Source organism: Falco punctatus (genome assembly GCF_963210335.1).
Source record: "Falco punctatus genome assembly, chromosome: 5".
NCBI lineage: Eukaryota > Metazoa > Chordata > Aves > Falconiformes > Falconidae > Falco > Falco punctatus.
Window position 1 is genome coordinate 65,293,646 of NC_137584.1, and position 21,454 is coordinate 65,315,099.

Genomic DNA, 21,454 nt, shown 5'->3' on the forward strand with positions numbered 1-21,454 from the left:
TCTGCATTACTTTTAAACTAGAGGGGGGTGGGAAATCAGCCTCGTCTCCTACATCTCAACTTTAGGCCCACTTAAACTGATACTAAGGAAGACATAAATTTCGAAACTCTGATTGTAGAGGTGTGTAACACCACTCTGTACTGAGAAAGTTTCCTAGAAGGCTTACACCTCTGCAGGGCTACACAGCTGCAACACCTGGGTTTTTTTTAGTAATGAGCAAAAACATGGAATACAGTGTTTGCTTTTCTAATATTTCATTTGACTATTCGAATATGTAAGCTACCTTTTAAATAAGCCAAATTTATTATTATTTACGGTAATAAATTAATATGACTATTAATCTATTCTTGTGAGAGCCAAAAACTGCATTTCCTCATCTTACAAAATCAAAGCACGAGACACTTCCGAAAGAGAACTTACATAAAACATAATCTATATTCACCTTTGAATTGATAATTAGGTGTCTAGAATGATTTAGATGAGCAATGGCAGAGTGGAGATTTGATTGATAGTACTGTTATGCCTTTAGAGTTCAGTAAACATCATTAACTTCACTGATGAGTTTTGGGATGTTGCTTATACCGGTAAACCTGCACATCTAAATGCTGGTTTTGGCAACCGTTAAGCCGATTCTTGACGTATTTTAAGGGCACTATACCCCCTGCTATGCTGATTAGTAATTTAGAATAATCATGAGGCTAACGGGGGCAGGGGAATAAAACTTTCTGGGACCAAGAGCATGCGTTTTTCCCATAACGCACGATGACATATGCCTAAAAACACTGCTGCGGAGAGTCAGAGCACACCTGCTCCGCTCCCGGCAGCTTCTCCCCGGTGCCCCGGGGCCGCCTGCCCCGAGCCCTGCCGCTCGGGCACGGCCGTGAGGGCAAACGCTGCGGGGAGGGGAGAGGAGCCGCTCCTCGCCTCGATGAAACCGGCATTTCCGAGTCCCTCGGGCCAGCCCCGCTCCCCTGCGGCGGGCCCGGCTCCGCCACGGCCCTCCCGAGGGGTTCAGCCGCCGGCCGGCAGAGGCGGGGCGGGCAGCAGCTGCCCCCCGGGCACGCCGCGGGCCGGCCCCGGCTGCCGTGCGGGGCACGGACACCGACAGCCGGAGCGGCCGCACCGCCGGCAGCGAGCGCTACCGGCCGCGGCACCTTCTGCGCCCGAGCTTGGGGGCCGGGAAGGCCCGAGGCGGAAAGGGCAGCGAGCCGCCGCGACCCCCTCCCTCGCCGCCCCTCACCTGTTTTGAACGCCAGCTGCTTGTCCTCGCTGCTGCCGAAGAGCTGGAGCATGGAGACGAAGAGGACCCCGCACGAGTTCTGGATGCCGAAGACGGCGCCGTTGCACCACATGGCGGCCAGCATCACCACCCAGCCCCAGCCGCCCTCGGGGGGCTCAGGCGCCGCGCTCCCGGCGCAGCCCGCGCTCCCGGGGGCCTCCGTCAGCGCCCGGGGCTGGGCCCCGCTCTCGCCGCTCGGCTCGGCCAGGCCGCCGCTGCCGGGGCACGGCTCGCCGCCGTTCTCCCGCCGCGGCTCCACCACTGTCACCGCCACCGGACCGGGTAGGGGGGCGGCGGCGGGGTCCCCCGCGCCCTGCGGCGCCAGCTGCTCGCTCACCGGCGCCATCCTCAGCCGCGCCGCGTAGCGGGCACGAGACCTCCCCCGCGCGCCGCTCCCGCCTTCCTCCTCCTCGCCACCTCTCGGCCCCCGCCCGCCTCAGCCCCTCGCCGCGGGAGCTGCGGGCATCCTGCGGCGCCTCCGCCCGCCCGCCGCTCCACGCGCACGCCGGCGAGGCCGCCCCGCCGCCCGCCACACACGCGCCACCCTCTTCCCGCCGCGCCGCGCGCTGAGGAGGGACCCGCCGCCGCCGCTTTATTTTAAAAGGGGGGCTCCCGTGGGGGCGTCAGCGGCACGAGGGCTTTCCTCCGCGCCGATTGGCTGACGGAGGGGAGGCGGGGGGGGCAGGGGCAGGGGCAGGGCGGCCGAGCCACGCTCCTCGCTCCCCCCTCCCAGCTCCGCTCTGCCTCTTCAGCGCGGGGGGCGGGCCGGGGTCGCGGCACGAGCGCCCGCCGCCGCCGACACGCTGCGGCCCCTCGCCGCCCCCGCCGCTCGGGGAGGGGAAGCGGGGGGACACGTGAGGCTGGAAGCCAGCAGTTAACGGCCGCCGCTCGCGCGGTGCCCTGCTGCAGCTGCCCCTTCTGGGTCGCCGCGAACTGAGGGAAGAGCCTGAAACTCCCTCCCCGGCGCTCCGCGGGCAGCTGCCAAGCGAAGAGAAACCGGCCGAGGCGCGGGACGCCGCTCTCCGCGCACCCCCTGCTCCCCTCAGAGGCCCGCCGGCCCCTCTCCATCGCCCACCCGCCTTTCGAGGGGGGCCGGCTGCGGGCTGCCCCGCGGGACCGCGGCGGTCCTCAGGGAGCGGGTCTGCGGGCGGGACAGCGCTGCGCCTCCCCTGGGCCCACCCTCAGCACTTTGCCGGGGGTGAGCCTGGTGGTAAAACCGTTTCTCCCCGGTTGTCTCTTTTTTTTTTTTTTTTTTCTCTTTTCTTTTATGCCCCCCCACCCCCCAAAGGAAGAGAAAACACCGCGCTTGCACACCTCATGATATGTTTCCCACTTGCATAAGAGGTATCAACTCTTGACCTTCACACAGCCAGCAAAGTGAGAGGCCAGGGAAAGCTGCGGTCAGGAGTGTTAAATGACAAGCTCTGTGACCTGTGATCCCGCTTCCAGGCTCCCAGCTGCACATCTGTTCATGTCTTTGGCAGCTACTTATGGTTTAAGCAGTTTGAGCCTGATGAGGAAGAGGAGCTTCTTCAAAGAAAATGGGCAGATTAAATGTGGATACTTTGTCCTTCCTCATGAGACCTGGAGAGCTCAAAGCATCCTCTTGCATTTATGTGTCATCCCCATTTTTCCACTCAGGAACCTCAGGGCTGCTGCTGCTCTGTCAGTTGCGCCATCAATCTCCCTGCCTGCTAAAGCCCTCTCCTCCTTTTTTGACCCTGAAGTACCTTCTCCTTCCTACCTACCAGTGGCCATATGGGGGAAAAAAGCCCAGTCCAAAATAAAGCACAGATTCTTCAGACCATGCCTCGTTCAGCACAAATTATTTGGTCACTGTTCACATGAGAAAAGTACTAGCTAAAGAAAGAAAACTATATAATGGTGTAATAAAAGCCTGTGTTATAATGCACATTAAGTGGGTGTCACTTAAGCTTTAAGAATGCCTGGCTTTCAGAATTAATTGACCTTCAGATTTTTGATTTTGCACATTTAGTGTCTTCCAATTTGTTCTAAAATAAGATGGGGTTTTTTTTATTTACAAATACATTGATGATAATAATGAAGCGCATTTTATAGGCGTGCTAATCTTGCTGCGTGCCCCCCCTTGATCTTGTTACCCATGCCCATCTAAGTTAAACATAAAAACATTAAATGTACAACAGCAGTAGAATACAGAAAAAATAAAAGCCCATAACAAAACAAAATATAGCTGTATGAAATACCTAATAATTGTCAAAGCAAAGAAAGAACTTTTGGCCGACCATGGAACAACACATCTGTTTCCCCCAAGGAACAAGTTTTAATGCTTATGAAAATCCTCAAGCCTATCATAAGCTTAGATATGCTCAGAATATTTTGTAAGCAATTTAACATACAAAAGTTAAGACTTCACATTCTCCAGCAAGTCTTTGTCCAGAGGCTGTTGTCCAAATCTGTTGGGTTTTCTTACAATAAATCAAGCTTTGTCCACCACAGTATAACATTTCTGAACAGTTATGACAGAGTGAACCTTTTTTGGAACCAGATTCAATCTCCATTCTGTTTGCCAGCAATGATTAACTTAATTAAACTTTCAGTTGCATAGGAATAAACAAGGGCAAAATCCAAGATTGGATCTTAATATGACTGATCAGAAGGGCCCCAGTTCTGCAAGTGCTTAAATATCTTTCTAACTTTTAGTTAGAGTTCTCAGATTACTTCAGGTACCTTGAACCGTATGATAGATAGTCAAATCAGCTTGAGGGAAGAAACATGTATTTTTTTCTGCTTTGGACAGCATTCATTTAAGCACAAGACTAATTCCTTCTCCACATGTTTTTCAATATAATATTTATGTACTGCAGTTTCACTTCCCTGTTTCCCATGACTCCCTCTCCCTTTTTGAGATAAAGGAAGTTGGGTTTTTAAAAAAACAATATTTGTGAATGCATTGTGTGCAACTTCTGGGATTTTAAAAAATAGGTTATATTTTCCAGTTGTTAAGGGCTTCTTATCCCCTGATTAGTATGAAATAACTGTTTTCCCTTTCTGTTCAATTGTTGGGAATGGAAAGTCACAAAATCTGATTTTCCAGTACATACAATTTTTACAAATGTGATGGCTACAATTATTCTGCATGTTTCTTCCGTATCCTGTATCTTATGTCCTATTGCTATTTATCTAAACTGAAAAAAAAAAAAAAGGTTTATATTATCAAAAAATTAGGGCACAAGGGGCCTTCCTTCAGAGGCCTTAAAGCTTATCTAGCGAAACTTTGTACCTCTCTGCTGTTTGGTACACACTTCTCCTGTCAAGAACTAAGTCTCTTCCCTTTCAAGAGAAGTCTCTTGAGATCTCAGCTGTTTCCCTAGTAGTTCCCAAGAACAAGAATAACAAAGGCTCATAGTCAGATAATTTTCAGTCCCCACCTTCCATAGAAAATGTACTTTGCAAACAGAATATGCGCATGTTTGACTTCAGTTTGATTTCTAAAGTTTTTGTAAACCAAATAATTCACAATAAAAGCATTGGTATTAAAATTCTTACTATCAAAGAATTAAAAAAAGAGTATTTGAAATTTAAAAAAAAAAAAACAACAAAACCTAACTCTGGAAAGATACGTAAAAGGAAAGCCACCCCTGTGGCTCTGTTGAGCTGTGCATGATCCCAAGAAAAGTAATTCTAAAAGAAAGGGAAAAAGAAGGAAGAGTGACATAAGAGAATTGCCATACAAATAGTGAAAACAAAGAGATTACAGACTTATATACAGGCAAATACATCTATTTCAGCTCATTTGCTGTTATGAGCAAGGAAAAATATCATAAAACCAACACCAACACAGAGAGGAAAGTGAAAAAATCAACTGAGAATGGGTAAGCTGAGAAACCTGATGTGAGGAACACCTTGGTTTTGTCTAAGATTTGTTCCTGTTTATAGTAATTTACTTATTTTACGTGTTTTATTAATACTGTACAGCTGATAAAGCAAACAAACAGCAATCGTGCATACAAAAGACAACGCTTACAGTGGACGGACATCTGCTATGGTGGTACTTAAGTTATGCCTGTTTTGGGATCAATATATAAAATGTCAGTGCCAAAGGAGGAGTTTGCCCTGGCATTTGTGGGCTTTCAAAAGCCACAGATCAGGAAATTACATCTTCTGCAATCCTATCTGAATTTCTAGCCAGCTCCCTATTAAACGTTCACTCACTTCCTCACAAGCTATTGAAAAAAGCTCTCACATGCACCATTTTCTTTGACCGTAAGGAATGTTTAAATTGCCAACTACTTTAAAAAAATTACCTATATAATTGAAGTGTGCTATTAGTGACACACCAAGACAGCTTTTCCCATAAATCATTTAATTTGTAGATCATTTCAAAATTATGAAGTATTCTGCAAAGTGAAAGTGGACAGGATGCCAAGCCTGAAGAGTATGTGTTCAGACAGCTTAATTCTTCCTTCTTCTATTGGTCTGACTAGAATTTGCACTGTAATCAATGAGAGGGTATGCCTACACCATCCAGGGGGAAAAAAAAAGGTCTTTAGTAAAATGCCTAACTTTGTCACAAATTTGCAACAAGTGGTACAACAGATGCAAAACCAAGAAAGCTACACGCTATACAGAGAGGACATGAGGCTAACACAAAAATATGTGACCACTTAGGCTAATGCATGCTCTTAAGGATTAAGCCTTTTGGTTGTTTAATTTTCAGCTAGGATTAATAATGCACCTATTCAACAGAAGGATTTGGCCTTAAGTCAGAAAGACGAGATAAACAGGATAACCATTAAAACACAAAAACATATGGTATCACCAACTGCTTGAAGATCAACATCAGATTAAATCCCATTCAGTAAGCAGTGTTTATGCATCTCTCAGCCAGACAGGATGTTCTGCTGATGTTTCAGACTGGGCTCCAGCTGAGTCCTGTGAAGTACAGGGACTGCACCTCACTGCTGAAGCAAATGAGTCATGGTTTCAAAGATAAAAAGCACAGGTTTTACTCATTTACTATGGGGAGCATTGGGAGCATCTAACTTTAGTTTTAGCTTTTGATAATACCTACAGTAAAATTTCCCTAAAGTGCTATTAGTTGTCAGGATATAGGTTCCCTCCCACTTCACAAATAGCTGGAGAATTTTCTTTTTTGTCCTTTCAAAAGAGAAAGAGTGAGCAGAATGAGAGAGGGAAAGAGTAGTGTAAGTGTCTAAATAGTGAAGCTGAGGGCAAACAACGGGTCCAATTCCCACTTCTGTGTTTAGTTAGAACAACGGTTCCAGACTTAGCATTCTCTTTTATGCTCACCTAAAGCACAGGTCACGGCTCAGGTCTGGCTCCTTTACAAATTAAATTCAGATTTAGTTTTTTATTCAATGAAGTTGTAGATAGAACTTGACAGACTGTTATCTGGGACATAGTTAACATACAACTGCTATTATTAAAGCCCCCTGCAAATCTCCACTTGCACAAAGCTAAGTTTTTTAGGGCAGACAGTGTAGCATTCCTCTAGCCTACTTTGTCACTATCTCCGCTGTAAACATCTGATCAGAGCTGGTCATCTACATAGTGTTGTTAAGAGGGAACAGGGAATTCATGGGGACAAATTACTTTCAACATTAACATTTTTTATGAGATAAGTGATATTAAAGGAGCCCAGATGACTAGCTTAGATGTACATGTGAGAACTCTAGGCATCTGAAATTTGGTGAAATTAATCCCACCCTTCCATATTAAATTGAACATCTTAAGATAATTTTTATTCAGACCCCAAACATGGAATTTGTTTTGATTCTATTACTAAATGAGGAAGCATGAAGAATACATTGTCCTAGCATGATCATTCACCTCTTTCTTGGCAGTGAAATAACTAACACTGTTGGCAACATTCTCATTCAGCTTCAAAGTTAACCTCCCTTTCAAATGAGCAGGAACTGCTTCAAGCCATTGTTTTAGGCTGTCTTCAGGCTTGGTTTGATACCACTATCCAGGTCAAGTTTTTCATATTGCATCTATTATCATAGGATCTAAGCACCTCAAAGTTCCTTCCTTTGTTTATATAGATTTAATATCTTCCAGACCACCTTTGCAATCTCAAGAACTCAATTTTGTTTTCAAAAAAGTTTGGAGCATCAGAGAAGCAAATGTTTTACCAAATAAACCCAATCCAATTGTTGTCTAGAAGCAGATTTTGCTTACCTACTCAGTTGCTGCTCAGTTGATTTTTGGAGTCTCTGTCCATGGCAGGGGGGTTGGAACTAAATGATCTTTATTGTCCCTTCCAACCCAAACCATTCTATGATTCTGTGATGATTTAGGTTGCAAAAAGTCCAAAAAGCAAAGAGCTACCACCTACACCAATACCACCTGTGTAACAAACCACCAGGAATGGAAATGATGCTAATCTAGCTTGCTTAGTTTTTGAGAACTCTGATTTCCATTCAAGTTAAACTATTCAAGATAAACTTTGTTTATCACCATTTTCTTTTGTCACTTTGAAAGTGCTTCTGTAATAAAGGCTGTAGCAAGGGTTAGCTAGTGGCCCCATTTCAAGATATGATTTACAACACTGTCAGCATTTTACTCACTAGATAAGCAAAACTGTATTTAAGCGAGTCAATTCAAATACTAAGGCATATGGAAACTGCTAACAAAGTCTTCCATGTAGAAAGTCTACTCGCCTTTGCAAATGGAACAGATTTGTACCGAGAAATACAAACATAAAAAAAAATTGACATTTCAAGAGTAGTATAAGGATACTAAATATATCAGGGAATATTTTCAGGTTGTACATATTTGTCTTGAAAGACTATATAGAATATACTAAATATATGATAAATCACTTAATACAGTATATTACCTTGCAGCTGGCACCGAAGAGCTTCATTTCATTGCACATTTCTACTCACAAAGAGTTGGTTTAATATTGAAAGAGTAACAGGCAATCTTTTTATTATTATAATTATTTTTAAATTATTGTGCTGGATTTACATCTATTTCTTAACTATTATCTGAAATCCTGAATTTAAAGTTGGGTATCCCACAGCAAAACATCCAGTCTGTTACAGGTCAGTTGAGAACTAGATTTACATACTGTCTCAGGTTTAGTTTTCTCCAGCTGATAAGATTATTTAACCCACAATTCATCCCATATCTGGTAATATGGGTAAAACAGATTTCAAAAAAAGGCATATGGAAATGCCTCATTCAGTTTGCAATGACTGTATTTTGTGAAATATACATAACAATTCTTGTTAGCAGCATGAAATATCTCCTGTCTTTTAAAAGCAGAACTAAATTAATCCTTGAACTGAAAGGGATTTATTTTAAGTTAAACAAATTCCATATCAATGTCCTTCCTCTAAATACGCATTTGCTTAGTGACTAAGTAAAAATATACCACTTGTTCAAAAGTAAGCAAACACATAGGCCCTGCACTTTCTATTTATACTCTGATAAAAATCCATCCCTACTAGATTAATGGGGTAGCCCTTACTTTAGATATAGAAATAAAATAAATGAATACAGGAAAAAAGGATCAATAGTATAGCATATATTCACACAAGTCAATTTCATTAAAAAATCCTACATTTAACTATTATTGCCTGCCATATTGCTTAGTTTGAGAAAGACAATGCACTAACCCCCTGCCTAGCCTCACAAGGACTACCACGTTACCAAACAGCTGGTCATTCATAGTGCAGCATTTACTTGAAAGCAAGATATATGTCATCCAGATTCAGTAGCTCCCAAGCACTATTTGCACTCCCTCTGAAAGAGCATTTTTGGTAACTCAAGGGATGCAAATAGACCAAGATTCCTCTCTGGGAAACCTAGATTGCATTCCCTAAGAGGAATAAAATTAATAATCAATTTGCTTTATCCTCATAATGGCCCTCCCAATTATTTAAAAGCAAGACTGTGAAAAGATTCTGTATTACAGCAGCATGTGATCACAGAGATGTGACACAACAGATGCAGTTATCAGTTTTCAGACAGATTATTCAGTATATAAAACGTCTGTTTAGGTGGCTGGCAGTGCCTTATATTTTAGTTACAAACACTCTAAAGAAAAAGGTGAATCTTCCCTCCTTCTCTCACCAGGGTGAAATCAAGGTCATCTCATTTAAGAGTATCTCCCTGAGATAGTAATATTTAAAATTAAATGACACTCCACCTAAATTATTTTACTAAAAGCCTTCAGCTCCTCCAAGCTCTTCAAGTAGCATCTTCTAAACCTTTAAGAGGTTGCCAACTGTTTGAATAATATAGTACACAGAGTACCACCCTTCAAGGGAAAGATCGTATGCTCAAATTGGGCCAAATAAGCAATAAGATGATATAAACCCAAGCCACTTAAACCACATGAATGACTCCTAAGCACTTAGGAATCTGATTTAGAACCATACACGGGCAGTGGTATCAGAGTTCCAAAATTAACTTTGCTGGAATTTACTGCAGGGTACTACTGTGTACTAACAGGATTTTACAATTAGTAAGACCTGTAATGCTACTGACAGGGCATGAAAACTGTGTGCTAAATGATGTACAACTCTTCTATTTGAGGTAAATTTGCTATGGAGAATAGCATTATCAATCACTAAGTCATCTCAGATTTCTTTATCACTATCCAACCATACCTAGTATTCTTGCTAAGAAAGTCAGCTACTGACATAAAGACGTGATGTTAAAAATAACCTGGGACCCTTACTTTTACAGAAAGAATGTTTTCTGACCTTTTATGACCCACTCGGTTCCCAGACATTGTAATTCTGTAGTTCCTTTGATCTTAAGGCATTTTGCTAATTGTACTTCTGCAGGATACCTGATGTACTGCCACCGCTCAGTAGAAAAACAGAAGCTAAAGGACTACCGGCCTTTCTTATACATACGGATGTATAGCCACATATAGAAGAGGGTTTATTTTTTCATGAATCAGCTCAATATTTCATTGACATGTAGAAAAAGTTGAACAAGAAGAAAAAAAATTATTCTGATTTAAGACTGTTCGCATATGAACTGTTGTGAAATAACTACAGAGCTTTAGCGTCTGACCATCTTTTACTTTACACAGTGTAATAACTTGCATCAGCCTAACGAATGGGTATAGTTAAAGTGGTGTTAAATCTTAGCATGGAAACATTTGTTAAAAACCTGCTCACCTGAAGACATCCAGTCTCCTATCTGCTTTTCTCCTTGAGAAAAATAAAGTTGTTCTTTATACAGTGTTAGAAGGGTTGATTCACTCCAATTTAAATATAATTAGCGAAATCATTACGCAAGCTGCAGTTGCCAGATCTTTATGGCTGGTAATACCTCAGCCAAGGTACACAGTATTTTCTGTTTCCAGTATGACTTTGCAAGGCTATCAGTTGGAAAAAAAAAAAAAAAAAAAAAGCAGTTTTCTGGTTGTGCAATGAATCCATTCGTAGCCAAGAATTAGAGACAAAAACATAAACCCCCAACTTTGTATCTGACTTCAGCTTTCACAGGAGCACTGATACTTCAGGGTAACCTTACAAGGGGATCTGAGAGCCATTTTTTCTTATTTTGCTTTTCCTGATATGCAGGAGCAATGTGAGATAGCGAGACTTTTGCTTTTTTCTGGCCAAGATGTGTGCTTCTTATGAGATGTCAAGCTCATTTTGGGGAACAATGTATGTATGAGATATTAACTGGAAGCACTAATTGTCACAGGTGGGTTGATTTCTCTTCTCTGGTTAGACATCAATTGATTTGTTGTGACTGTGTCCAGCCTCAGTCTCCTGCATTTCAAAGAGTCGCTGACGCAAATAGACCCAGTGTTCCTAACTCTAGATTTCTCCAACAAGTTGCCAGGTACAGATCCCACGTTTAACCCCATTCTTGCCACCGTGAGTCTCTTCTGCCTCTTACTTCTAAACCAGCCCTCCTAGTTACTTGGATAAATTCTTTCTGAGTCCACCTTGCTGTTTCCTAACAACACGGTTTCCTAACAACAATTTCCAGAAACACCTTTGGTGTTAAAGCAAGGGGCACAGGCTTAGTACAGGCATTTCTTACCCGTGAACACATGAGAACTATGGGTTTGTTTGTTTTTAAACAAACTTTTGAACATAGTCCCCGCAGTCTGCTTAAACTATTCACCACCAGCAAATCCTGGGCTTCCTTTGAAGCCCGAGGCCAGACAGCCCCTCCAGACTTCCGCTTCAACTGGCTTGTTTCTGGCGGTCCAGTCTCTTACTCAAGGAAACACCTTCTTTTTTGACAATGAGAGGGCTTCTAACTCAGGGTTTCACTCGGCACTGGCCACTAACGACAGAAATACACAGGCGGACTTCGCATGCCTCTGCTCTGTCCGCAACGGCTTGGGAAAGGACCTTGAATTAAAAAATGTTATCACGCTCTGAGTCCAGGCATTCGTGCTGCCATTATAGTTTGATTGTATCAGTATGACTGGAAAGTAAAAGACAGTATTTCTGTCAGTCTGAAATACTGAGTGTTTAAAAGTAAACTAGCCCTTTTGGCAGGACCCCGAGTTCCTCTTTCCCACTAATTTTCCTTCTTTGCTCCCTTCAGCTCTCCGTTTCATGTCAGGGCAATTAAACCTTGAGCCACACAAAGCTAGATAAAGCTTGCTTCATATCCTATTTATGCTTGTTGAGGCAAAAAGGTCACCAGAGAATGATTTAAAAGATTTTCCCCCACACTTACTGAGGACTTCTGTACTCCTTTCTGGCCCAGTCAGCATGATAGCAAGGAACCAAACTGTCATGTCAGCTTGGACCTCCCTCCTCTTTAAGCCTTCCTTGTCCCCACATTGGGACTTACCAGTCCTGAGCAGTAAAACCCCACAGCATTCCCTAAATACCACATTGTAGTTTGCTCTACAGAGCTACTTCACTGTGACATGTGAATAGGAAAGACAAATTGAGGCAGGGAAAAGGAAAATGTCACTATATTTGTCCATTAACCATAGTTCTGACTTGCCTGCTTGCTGGCTTTTCACATCATCCCTGAAACATTCTCCTTACTCAGCAAACAACCTAACTCAGGTTTACATTATTTTTCTGCAGCAACCTTCTCTGCTAACCTGTTCCAGAAGTCTGTCATTTATTACGTATATTATTTGTACCTGCATGCTCTGCTTTTTTTCCTTCTAAAATGAAACAGCTTATTTTCCATAGAACTGTAACAATAGGAAACACACGCTTAAATTAACTTTTTCTTTCATGTCAACTTTCCATGTCAGTGCATCTCAGGTCCCTTTGTGTGACAGGAAGCATCCCAGAAACAATGTAGATTTTACAATACTTTAAAAAGGGACCTGCACTGCATATTATGGCAGCATAAGAGTTAACTAATGAGTGAATAAAACAACATTAAGAGCTTTTCTCCTTAATGTATGACAGTATTTATTTCGGAGACTGAGAAGCTTCAATATCTGATCTGTTAGTAGGTAACAGGGAAGCTGAACTCACTTTCCAGAGGTGTTTTTACACTCAATGTAATATTACTGAGACTCAGCTACTGTTTCTGGAGGCTTTAAAGGCCACCTAAGGATGTCTTTAAGACCAGTAATTGTCATCTGCCAGCTAAGCAGATGGTCTTTGTGGTCTTTTGTCCACAGTTTATTTCTTCATCTATCGGGCTAGACTTGGAAATGAATTTGAGCAAAGGAGACAATGCAACGTGGGACAGTGCAACCAGCAGCTGAGCCTGCACACTGGGACAGCGGTGTGCGCATACTTCCCCATCTCACACTGCAAAAGGAGGAGAAAAACTGCAGAGGAGATGAGTTTGGGGGATCCATGACATTACTATGGTTTGCTGACATGTTGGTTTAAAAATAGATAGCCAGCAAAATTGTTATCATCTCGTTTGGAAATTAAACTTTAAATTTTATACTTTTGAGAGACAAGAAGAGAATGTGGGAAAGACAGACCCCTTGCTGCTGGGAGAAGGTGGCCAAATCTTCACAAATTTCTGTCTCCTGATCAGAGCTGGTTAGAGGCAGCAGGGAAGCACCACAGTAATTCCTGCCCATTCTCACCCCAAATCCTGTGTAGTACAGCACGCTCGTCCCCTGACTCACCCCTCTTATCTGCTTTTTCCCAGCTGTGACTTTTTATTTCCCAAGCCCTTCTGTCTCCAAACTGTTTCACAACCCACCCCAACTCTGAGAGCCCATTTCTCTTCATCCTTTCAACCCAGAACCCCTGAAATTTTCTGTCTTCTTTCCTAACCTTTCCTAAATTGTCTTTCCTACCAAGACTTCCTCCTTTTCCTCTACTCTTACACTCCTCCACATCCCCAATGTTCTTACTCCAAGAAACAGCAGCCCGTAGGGCGCACCTCTCGCCCCCAGTGCCCAGTACAGGCCCTGACACCTGCCTCAGCTCTTGACCATCCCTGCTCCGAGCAGCTCCACCTCTCCAAAATCAAGGTAAGATGGAGGAGGCAGAAAGGCATGACAAGTCTTGGGAAACACAGATGCAAGAAAGGTTTATCTGAATACTTCTCTGATAGTTACCCGTTAGGTGGTGGAAGGTGGGAATTAGACACACTCAAGACTTCTCACCTGCAGGCTGCACAAACCCAGCCCTCAGCCTCTGCTCGTGCAGTACGTCCTGCAGCATCCTGACTGTCTTGACGACCCTCCCTCGACCCTCTCCAGTTTGTAAATATCCCTTTTGCTCTGGGGTGGCCCACGCCAAACACATCGCCCCAAACATGGCCCCGTAAGTATCAAAGACAGGGGAATAATCACTTCCCTCAAGCGGGAACCACTCCCCTGCTGGCCATGCTCTTGCTAACACAGACCAGTCAGTCCCCACTGGTGCAAGAGAAACTGCAGATGCCTATTCAGCTGACTGCTCACCAGCATCTTTCTGCAAAGCTTTTTTTTTTATCCTGTGTATGCCCAGCCTGCACTGGTACATGGCGTTATGACATCCCAAGTGCAGGATTTTGCATCTACCTTTACTGAACTCCATGACATTTTTGATGGCCATCCAGAAAGAACTTGCTAAGCATGAGGGAATGGTCGGTCCTGCCCTCCAGTAGATTGACTGCTTTCTCCAATTCAGCATCACCCATTAACTTCACGCAGGTGCAGAACATCCCACTGCATCGGTGGTTGGTAAAAAACTAAAGTGGTAACTTCCTCATAGTATTCCCTGGCCTTGGTGGAATTATGATAATTGCACTGGTTCTATCACTCACAATTTTCTGTCAGGAGTTCCATACTTTAAGTGCATATGTGAAAAAACACATCCTTTTACGTGCCATCTATTTCCTCTATGTTTCACTGGATAGTCCCAAATTAACTGTCCCTTCCCACAGAAGGACAACCTTTTTCTGTTAGCCATCTCCATGTCATCTATGAATTCATATATATTTGTGATATTCCACTTCAGTTATATCTTTCCCAGGAAGAAAGACTGATTCAGTCATTCTTCCTATAGAAGCCATTCTGTATCTTGAGACCATCTGTGGCCTTCTCTGAACTAGTTCTATTACAGCCCTTTTCAAGGTGGAAGACAGGGACAGCTGAACTACACACAGCAGTCAGGGTATGGGCACACTGAATTTATACAGCAGCAAATATTTGTACTTTTATTTAATTTTCCTCCTCCTAGTTCTTATTTCCCCATACTAATTCTCAACATTTGATTTGCTTTTTTGACTGTGGGTATTAGAGTGATTTTTTCGTTCTCTAATACAATCGCAAGGTCTCATTCCCAAATAGCCATGATTAGCTCATAACGCATCTTGGGTTTAAGCTGAGGTCAGGTTTTTTCATCATTTGTGCATATCAACACTGAATTTCATTTGAATGGCATTAAAATGGCACCCTCAGAACAGTCTTCTGGATATCTTTGCAGGTGGCACTCACCTTTACAACACAACTTATTCAACATCATCAGCAAACTTTGCATGTTATCAAACTACAAGCCATGGAAGAGTTTGAATATAACCAGTAACCGTGAAGCAAAATACAAATAAAAAATTAAATACCAGGAAACATAAATGTGAAAAAAATCCTTCTCTAGGTACATACGATAAAGGTCTCTATTACGTTACTATCATCAGAAAGTTCAGTAGAGAAGAGAGATCTTGGACTTACTTTGGCTCCTTCTCTGGCAGCAAGAGTTCCCTAAATGATGCCTAACAGGCACATAGAACTTAATTCATTATTAAGAAGAGAAATAAAAAAGGAAGTGTTATTTATGCAACAATACCTTTGATACTACATACAATTCTCTTCTCAGAAAGGATATAACAGAACTAGAAAAAGTACAAGGAGGACAAATTAATAATATGATACAGCTTCTGTGTGAAAAGCATTTAAATTTATGAAGACTTCAGCTTGGCAAAGAAATCAGTAGGGAAACCAAGGCCTGTAAAATCATGACTGGCATGAAACAGGTGAAGGGAAACATTTAACTGTTAACTCTCAAATAAGAGACCTAAGGGAGATCCAAGATATGATCAGGCCTTAAGTTTAGCCCAATAATGACTATATTACTCAACAAAACTAAATTATTAAAACTAACCAATACAAAGTGTTTAAGATGCCAAAATGACATACTTAAAATAAAGGGACATAGGAAGAGTCATAAAAGAAAGATGCAGTAACAATGAAACACAACAAACAGGAGATTATCTCCAGCTCAAGAACTCTATGAACTGCAGGTTTCATTACACTAGGGAATTACAGGAGAGGTATTGAAATAAAGCTCTGTTGAGTATCTCCCTGTTCTCATACTCCTTCCCAAAGCACCCAGAACGGGACACAATGCTCATTTTAAAACTTTCAGAGTAAAGCACAAATGCAGTCCCCTCTACCACAGACACTACAGTTTATTTACCTGTATTTGGGGAAATCACACTGAAAACTCACTCGGCATGTAAGGTGTGAGTCTTACCTTTAGGAGAGGAACTCTCTAACTCACGTCCCCTCAGATGAAAAGACCTCTTGATTAGAATTGAGTGTGGTTCTTCTTTGTCTTGTGACATGCATGAAAATTCAAAATGGGTAAAAGTAAAAATGTCAAAGTACTGTGCCTCCACTTAACTGAATTTCTTTTTCTTCAACTTACGAAGTGTTAGCTTTGATATTCGCATTATCAGTGCGCTGTACCGAATATAAAGGTATGAAATGCTTCCATAGTCACAAATCAACTTTCTCCTATCCCCAGAGTTTTCATTCAATGGGAAGTTTTGGCTTTTCATTCTAATTTGGAACAACACAAGGTTTGCAAATGTTGCAATTCCAAGAAATTCCATTTTCCTAATAGCTTGTTCCTTGTAATAGACTGACTATGAAACGCCAGTGTCTGAGTGGCTGGAAAAGGAAGGTTCATGTCACTTAAAAACATTCATCTTTTACGTATCTTTCTTTATTCATACAACTGCTAATCCTCAGCAATCCCACCAAGACCTCTCCCTCAGCAGGAAGCTAGGGTGGCAGTAAACTGACTCAGATTTTCTGGTCCATGGAAGCTGGATCCAGCAGTTCTTGTATCCCACACCCAGACTATCGATCTAAAACAACAAGCTACTTTAATCGCAAAAGTACTTCTTGGCAAGCACAAAATACTAAACAGGAATAACTATTCTCCAAACAAAGAAACAGGAATGCTTGTTCTCATTAAGGGTTTCCCTTAATGCAATAGGGAAATAAGAAACAGTGTTCTCCAGGACAGACTGTGTTCAACACTCTTCTGCAATGTGTGATTGCAAGTGAACAGCAGTCCTTGAAGGATAAGGTCCGAAGGGGTCTTGTTTTTTTAAGGAGAAGCTACCGCAACGCAGGAAAGCCACGTTCAGTCTCTGAAGAGCTGTGTACCAGTTCAATACCTTAGTGAGGACGACTTCTTTGCATTGTAATTTTTACTGTGCCTAACAGGGTTCTGGGATCCTTCCCAAAGGAACTTGGGTCTTAATCCCTTACAATAAATAAATAATTGTAAGCATTCAGAACTTGTTCTTCATGAAAGTTGGACTGTGATTTGGACAAGAACAGAACAAGAATCATGACCAACCTCTCCAACAAATCTGCTATAAAGCAGACTGTATTAAGCAAGTATAAAGCTGGGAAGCTGTGGTGTGTTTGTTTGGGTTTTTTTTAAGCATTAATGGGACCTAAGGCCTTTTACAAATGGAACATGATTCATGATCCTTAGGTAGGAATGATATGTCACTGCACACTGCGATGCATTTGCAGAGACCCACGCAGCTACGTGGAGGGGGGGTGACGACAACAGCTTTCTCTGCATGACATACAGGAAAAGGTCTTAAAGACCTTGCTCCAACCCTTGTTTTATAATGGATGATTCTTTCTCCCCAGCAAAAAACACTTTTCATATGGGTTTCAAAATTGTTTTTGCAGATACAAATAAGTATCCTATAAGTTTTTCTCTCTCCTTTTCCTATCTTCCAAGTCAGACGTCTAGTTCACTGTCCAAGAGGAGACTTAGAAAGCCAGGTTTCTGACTTCAGTTATCTGGATTTCGCTGTGAAAAAACACCTCCCATAATGCTTTATCGTAATAGTTTGCCTGTTCTTTCTTAACAGTCATTTGTTTTGCTGACAGAGTTAGGCCCATGGAAAGCAGGCTCTTTACCTACTAGGTTGAAAAGTTCATCCTGTTCTTTTTAATAGAAGAACAAAATTTTCCTGTAAACTCAGCTCCCAGAATCGATTACAAGTCTAGCATGGCTGGCTCTGACCAAATGTTAGCACCTTTTTAATAAACCACAAATTTCGACAAGTTTTTTTCCTTCTTTTCTGCTAGCATTTAATACATCTTTTCCTCCAGGCATACCAGTCAGGTAGCATAAATCCCCTGCCACGAGCATGAGCCTCTAAATGAACAATATTTACCTTTGACAGAATCTCATGCATGAGACCATGTTTAGGGTAGATTTATTGTGCCCCATGCAGGCCACATGCTGAAAAAGCTTTCACCTTTCACTTTTTCATAATATTCCTTCAACTATATTTTTTCCTTAACAGGGACAGCTATGTCTATACGCACTTAAACTCTTCAGTCACTTTACCCCATAAGCCACAAAATAGATTTCCTTCCAGAAATGGGAAGAAAAGTAACTGAGAACCTAATCAGCTATTACCTCCTGAACACAGGAACAAGGTCTAATGGAATTTAAATTAAATTTAAAATATTTTTCCTAACTGGAGGAAATAACTAAATCTGTCTTCAAAAGGTTTGAGGCTCATACTCAGATGCAGTGTTAGCTTTCCAAACATAACGTACCACCATGCAGTACTTCTGATCATGCTCAGACTAGAACAAGCACAATTTAATCTTTTATTTAAGTTCATTGAACAAAACTGTTCAATGCATCTCAAAAAGTCTTGCTCATTGCCATAGCTCCATAGTATCAGACAGAAAAGAAGTACGTTGAAAAATCTTCATAGCAGAGAAAATCCTTCCAGCTAAACCAAAAGCCACATAAGGAGTTTTGTCAGAAGGTTACTCCTGATGGAAAGAAGAAGTTTCCTGAATACTATTTTGAAGGTTGCCTTAAAACAGATCTGAACTGGTTTCCTTGTGTTTTGCTAAAAGGCACACAGATGAACTAGTGTCTTACTGCTGACCAGGGCTGGGTGGTGCTGGTCTTTGTTGAAAAACGTCAATATTTCTGAGAGGTTTTCTTTGCAAAGAAAATGGCAAATTGTGAGTGATTCCACTAAAGTCAACTTCTTTCTGGCCAAGCGCTGTTGACAGCTGCTCCAGCTCTACCACAGCACAGACAGCACAGACTCCGGCCACAGGAAACCACACGAAAGCCACCAACAGAGACCATACACACGGGGAACTCAGACATTTCACATTTTACCTTTGTTCCCAAAACAAATCCTTTCTGAAAGTCAGTTAACCTTTGCTGTCACATCTGTAAAGTGGCGTTAAAAGCGATCTTCACAAGGAAAGCTGTGATGAGGCTTACTGGCAAACGTAGCTCCCAAAACTCTGGTTTCCTTAAGAAAAGACTCAGAACCACAATAATTCTCAAACTCGGTCACCATCTTACAGATATCACTGTAAGCAGCAATACAAGTGGCAGGAGCTCCCTCACGTCTCCCATCCCACTCCCAGCCTGTGCTTCCTCCCCAGTGCAGCAGTGCACCACCCAGCTGTGCTGCCAGCCACATCGAGGAACTGATCTAGCTTCAAAGAGCCCCCCCTCCCCTGTTCCCCCCCCATCCCTCAACTGTCAAAGCCAGTTCAATTCCCTGATCTGGTTGCCAGTCCCATAAACAGCTGCACCTTCATAACACTTACGTCAGCACTGCTGCGGAACTCCCCACAAGGCGTTACCTATAAAGTGCTGGGTTTGTGGGTTTGTTGGGGTTTTGTTTAAGATATATCATTACGTATGACCTGCTGACTTTGAGAAACTGGAGAAGGCTAATGGCAGGAAGGGTGGGTATCCTCTCTCTGGAAAGAAAGCAAGAAGGAAATGCTCAGCAGTTACCAGATCTCCAAATCTTTCTTCAAGTCAGCCTTTCGGTACAGCCCTGAAGAGACGAGCATCTGGAACACAAACAGAAATCCCTCACTCATCAACTACTGAGCACACTTGAGTTGAACAGCTGTTTGCCTGCAATATCCTACAAGCCCTTAGGTATCTCAGGTATGCTCAGAGAAGAAAGAAAAAAAAAAAGGGGGGTGGGGGGTGGGAAGAGTGCCTACAAACTTCTTTTCATGCCATAAAAAGAAAGCCTGCCTAATATTTTATTCAAATAACCCTAACGAGCAATGAATTATTCCTGCGTGCAAAGTAAGCCAACAGGAGCAGAGATCTGTCACCTCTTATGAATTTAAAGCTTATTACTGTTTATTGGGATGCTGCATGTGCACTTGGGAGAGTCTCATTAATTCTTCATAATAATCTGGTTTCAATTAAAAAAATTAAATGGCTGCAATGAGAGGTTAATGCAAGTTCTGCATTGCACTTTTTGCAGCAAACCAGCCCAATACGAACTTCCTGATACAGCAGCTGCAGCTGCCTGTCTCTTGGCAGCAATGCGTGCCAAACAGCTCTTTGCTCACGAGAACCAGGAGAGCTCAACTTTGCTTAGAGATGTTTGATGTGAATTTATACTGCTAAATACTTGACATTTCTTTGCTGCACTGGGACTAGTTTCTGTCACATGCAAAAGCATGACGCATCAGGAGAGAAACGAGACGTTTTGCATGAGTCTTTTCTTCTACCTCACTTCTGTGTTTCCTTCTTCACCTTCCTACAAAGGAGAGAGCAACTTCTGAGCCAGGCATTCAATTTCCACTGGAAAAAAATGTTAGCAACTTGCAATCACAACTGAAAAGAGTAACTACTCATGGACTTTTTTGGATTAGGAAAACAGAAACCCCTACCTAGTAAAAGGAGTATGTCTTTATGAGGCAGGGAAGGAAGAGGCTTTTAAATTATCTTTTGGCAACTGATGATGTTGGGTCCCAGCGTGCCTATCTATGGCTAGCATAGGTAAGTCGCTGTTGCAATAATTTCAGAGCATAAAGCAGCATTAGAAATCCTCCTGCATGGCATCCCTTCCACTAGCACCAGCTGGTCAGCGCTCTTGCTCACATTCTCCCCCTCCCGTAACAACTGGAGAAATGGGCCTGGTTAAGCCCTTCCTGCAGATTTCCCTGCCTGGCCAACATGCTTCATACTGTGGTTGACAGGACAGCTTTTCATCCCATCCCCTCTCTTGATTCTGGCTCCTGACCTCTGGCTTTGGAGTTTGACTCCTGATGCTGAACATGGCTCTTGATCCATTGCTTCACTTTGCCCAGATGCCCTCAGTAAGTGCCTTGATGGTTATGATCGACTGAACAGAGAATTAAGCAAATAATGGCCAGTGCAGAGTACAGAAGATAACCAAGAAAGCTGAGGGACACCAATATCACAACTACTAGTAGAGCAGAAAGAAGAGATTAATGTCACAATCACCATGAGCAATAAAGGACAAGAAATTCAACTTTTTGACGGTACAGAGATGATCTGGACAAACAGTAGGAAATAGGTCACTGCAGCCGTGTCTGGTTTGGAGGCTGTGAGAGTGAAGGAAGTCAAGAGAAAAAGATTGCAGCAATCAAAGCAGAAAGTGGACCCTATATGGGTGTACTTCAGTGTCATGGACAGAGAGAGAAATCCAGATTTTAGAGGTATTGTGTTGCAT

At 42.6% G+C, this 21,454-nt stretch overlaps 1 protein-coding gene across 2 annotated transcripts in view; it reads right to left on the reverse strand.

The window, feature by feature from the left end:
• The window catches only part of SLC16A10 (solute carrier family 16 member 10), a 91,270-nt gene that overhangs the window by 65,895 nt on the left and 3,921 nt on the right, over positions 1-21,454 (reverse strand). For both annotated transcript variants that reach the window (XM_080388200.1, XM_080388199.1), the window contains one exon: positions 1,241-19,805. In XM_080388200.1, coding sequence (XP_080244326.1) covers positions 1,241-1,625 — 385 coding nt within the window. In that variant the 5' untranslated portion in view covers positions 1,626-19,805. The remainder of the gene's footprint in view (positions 1-1,240; positions 19,806-21,454) is intronic.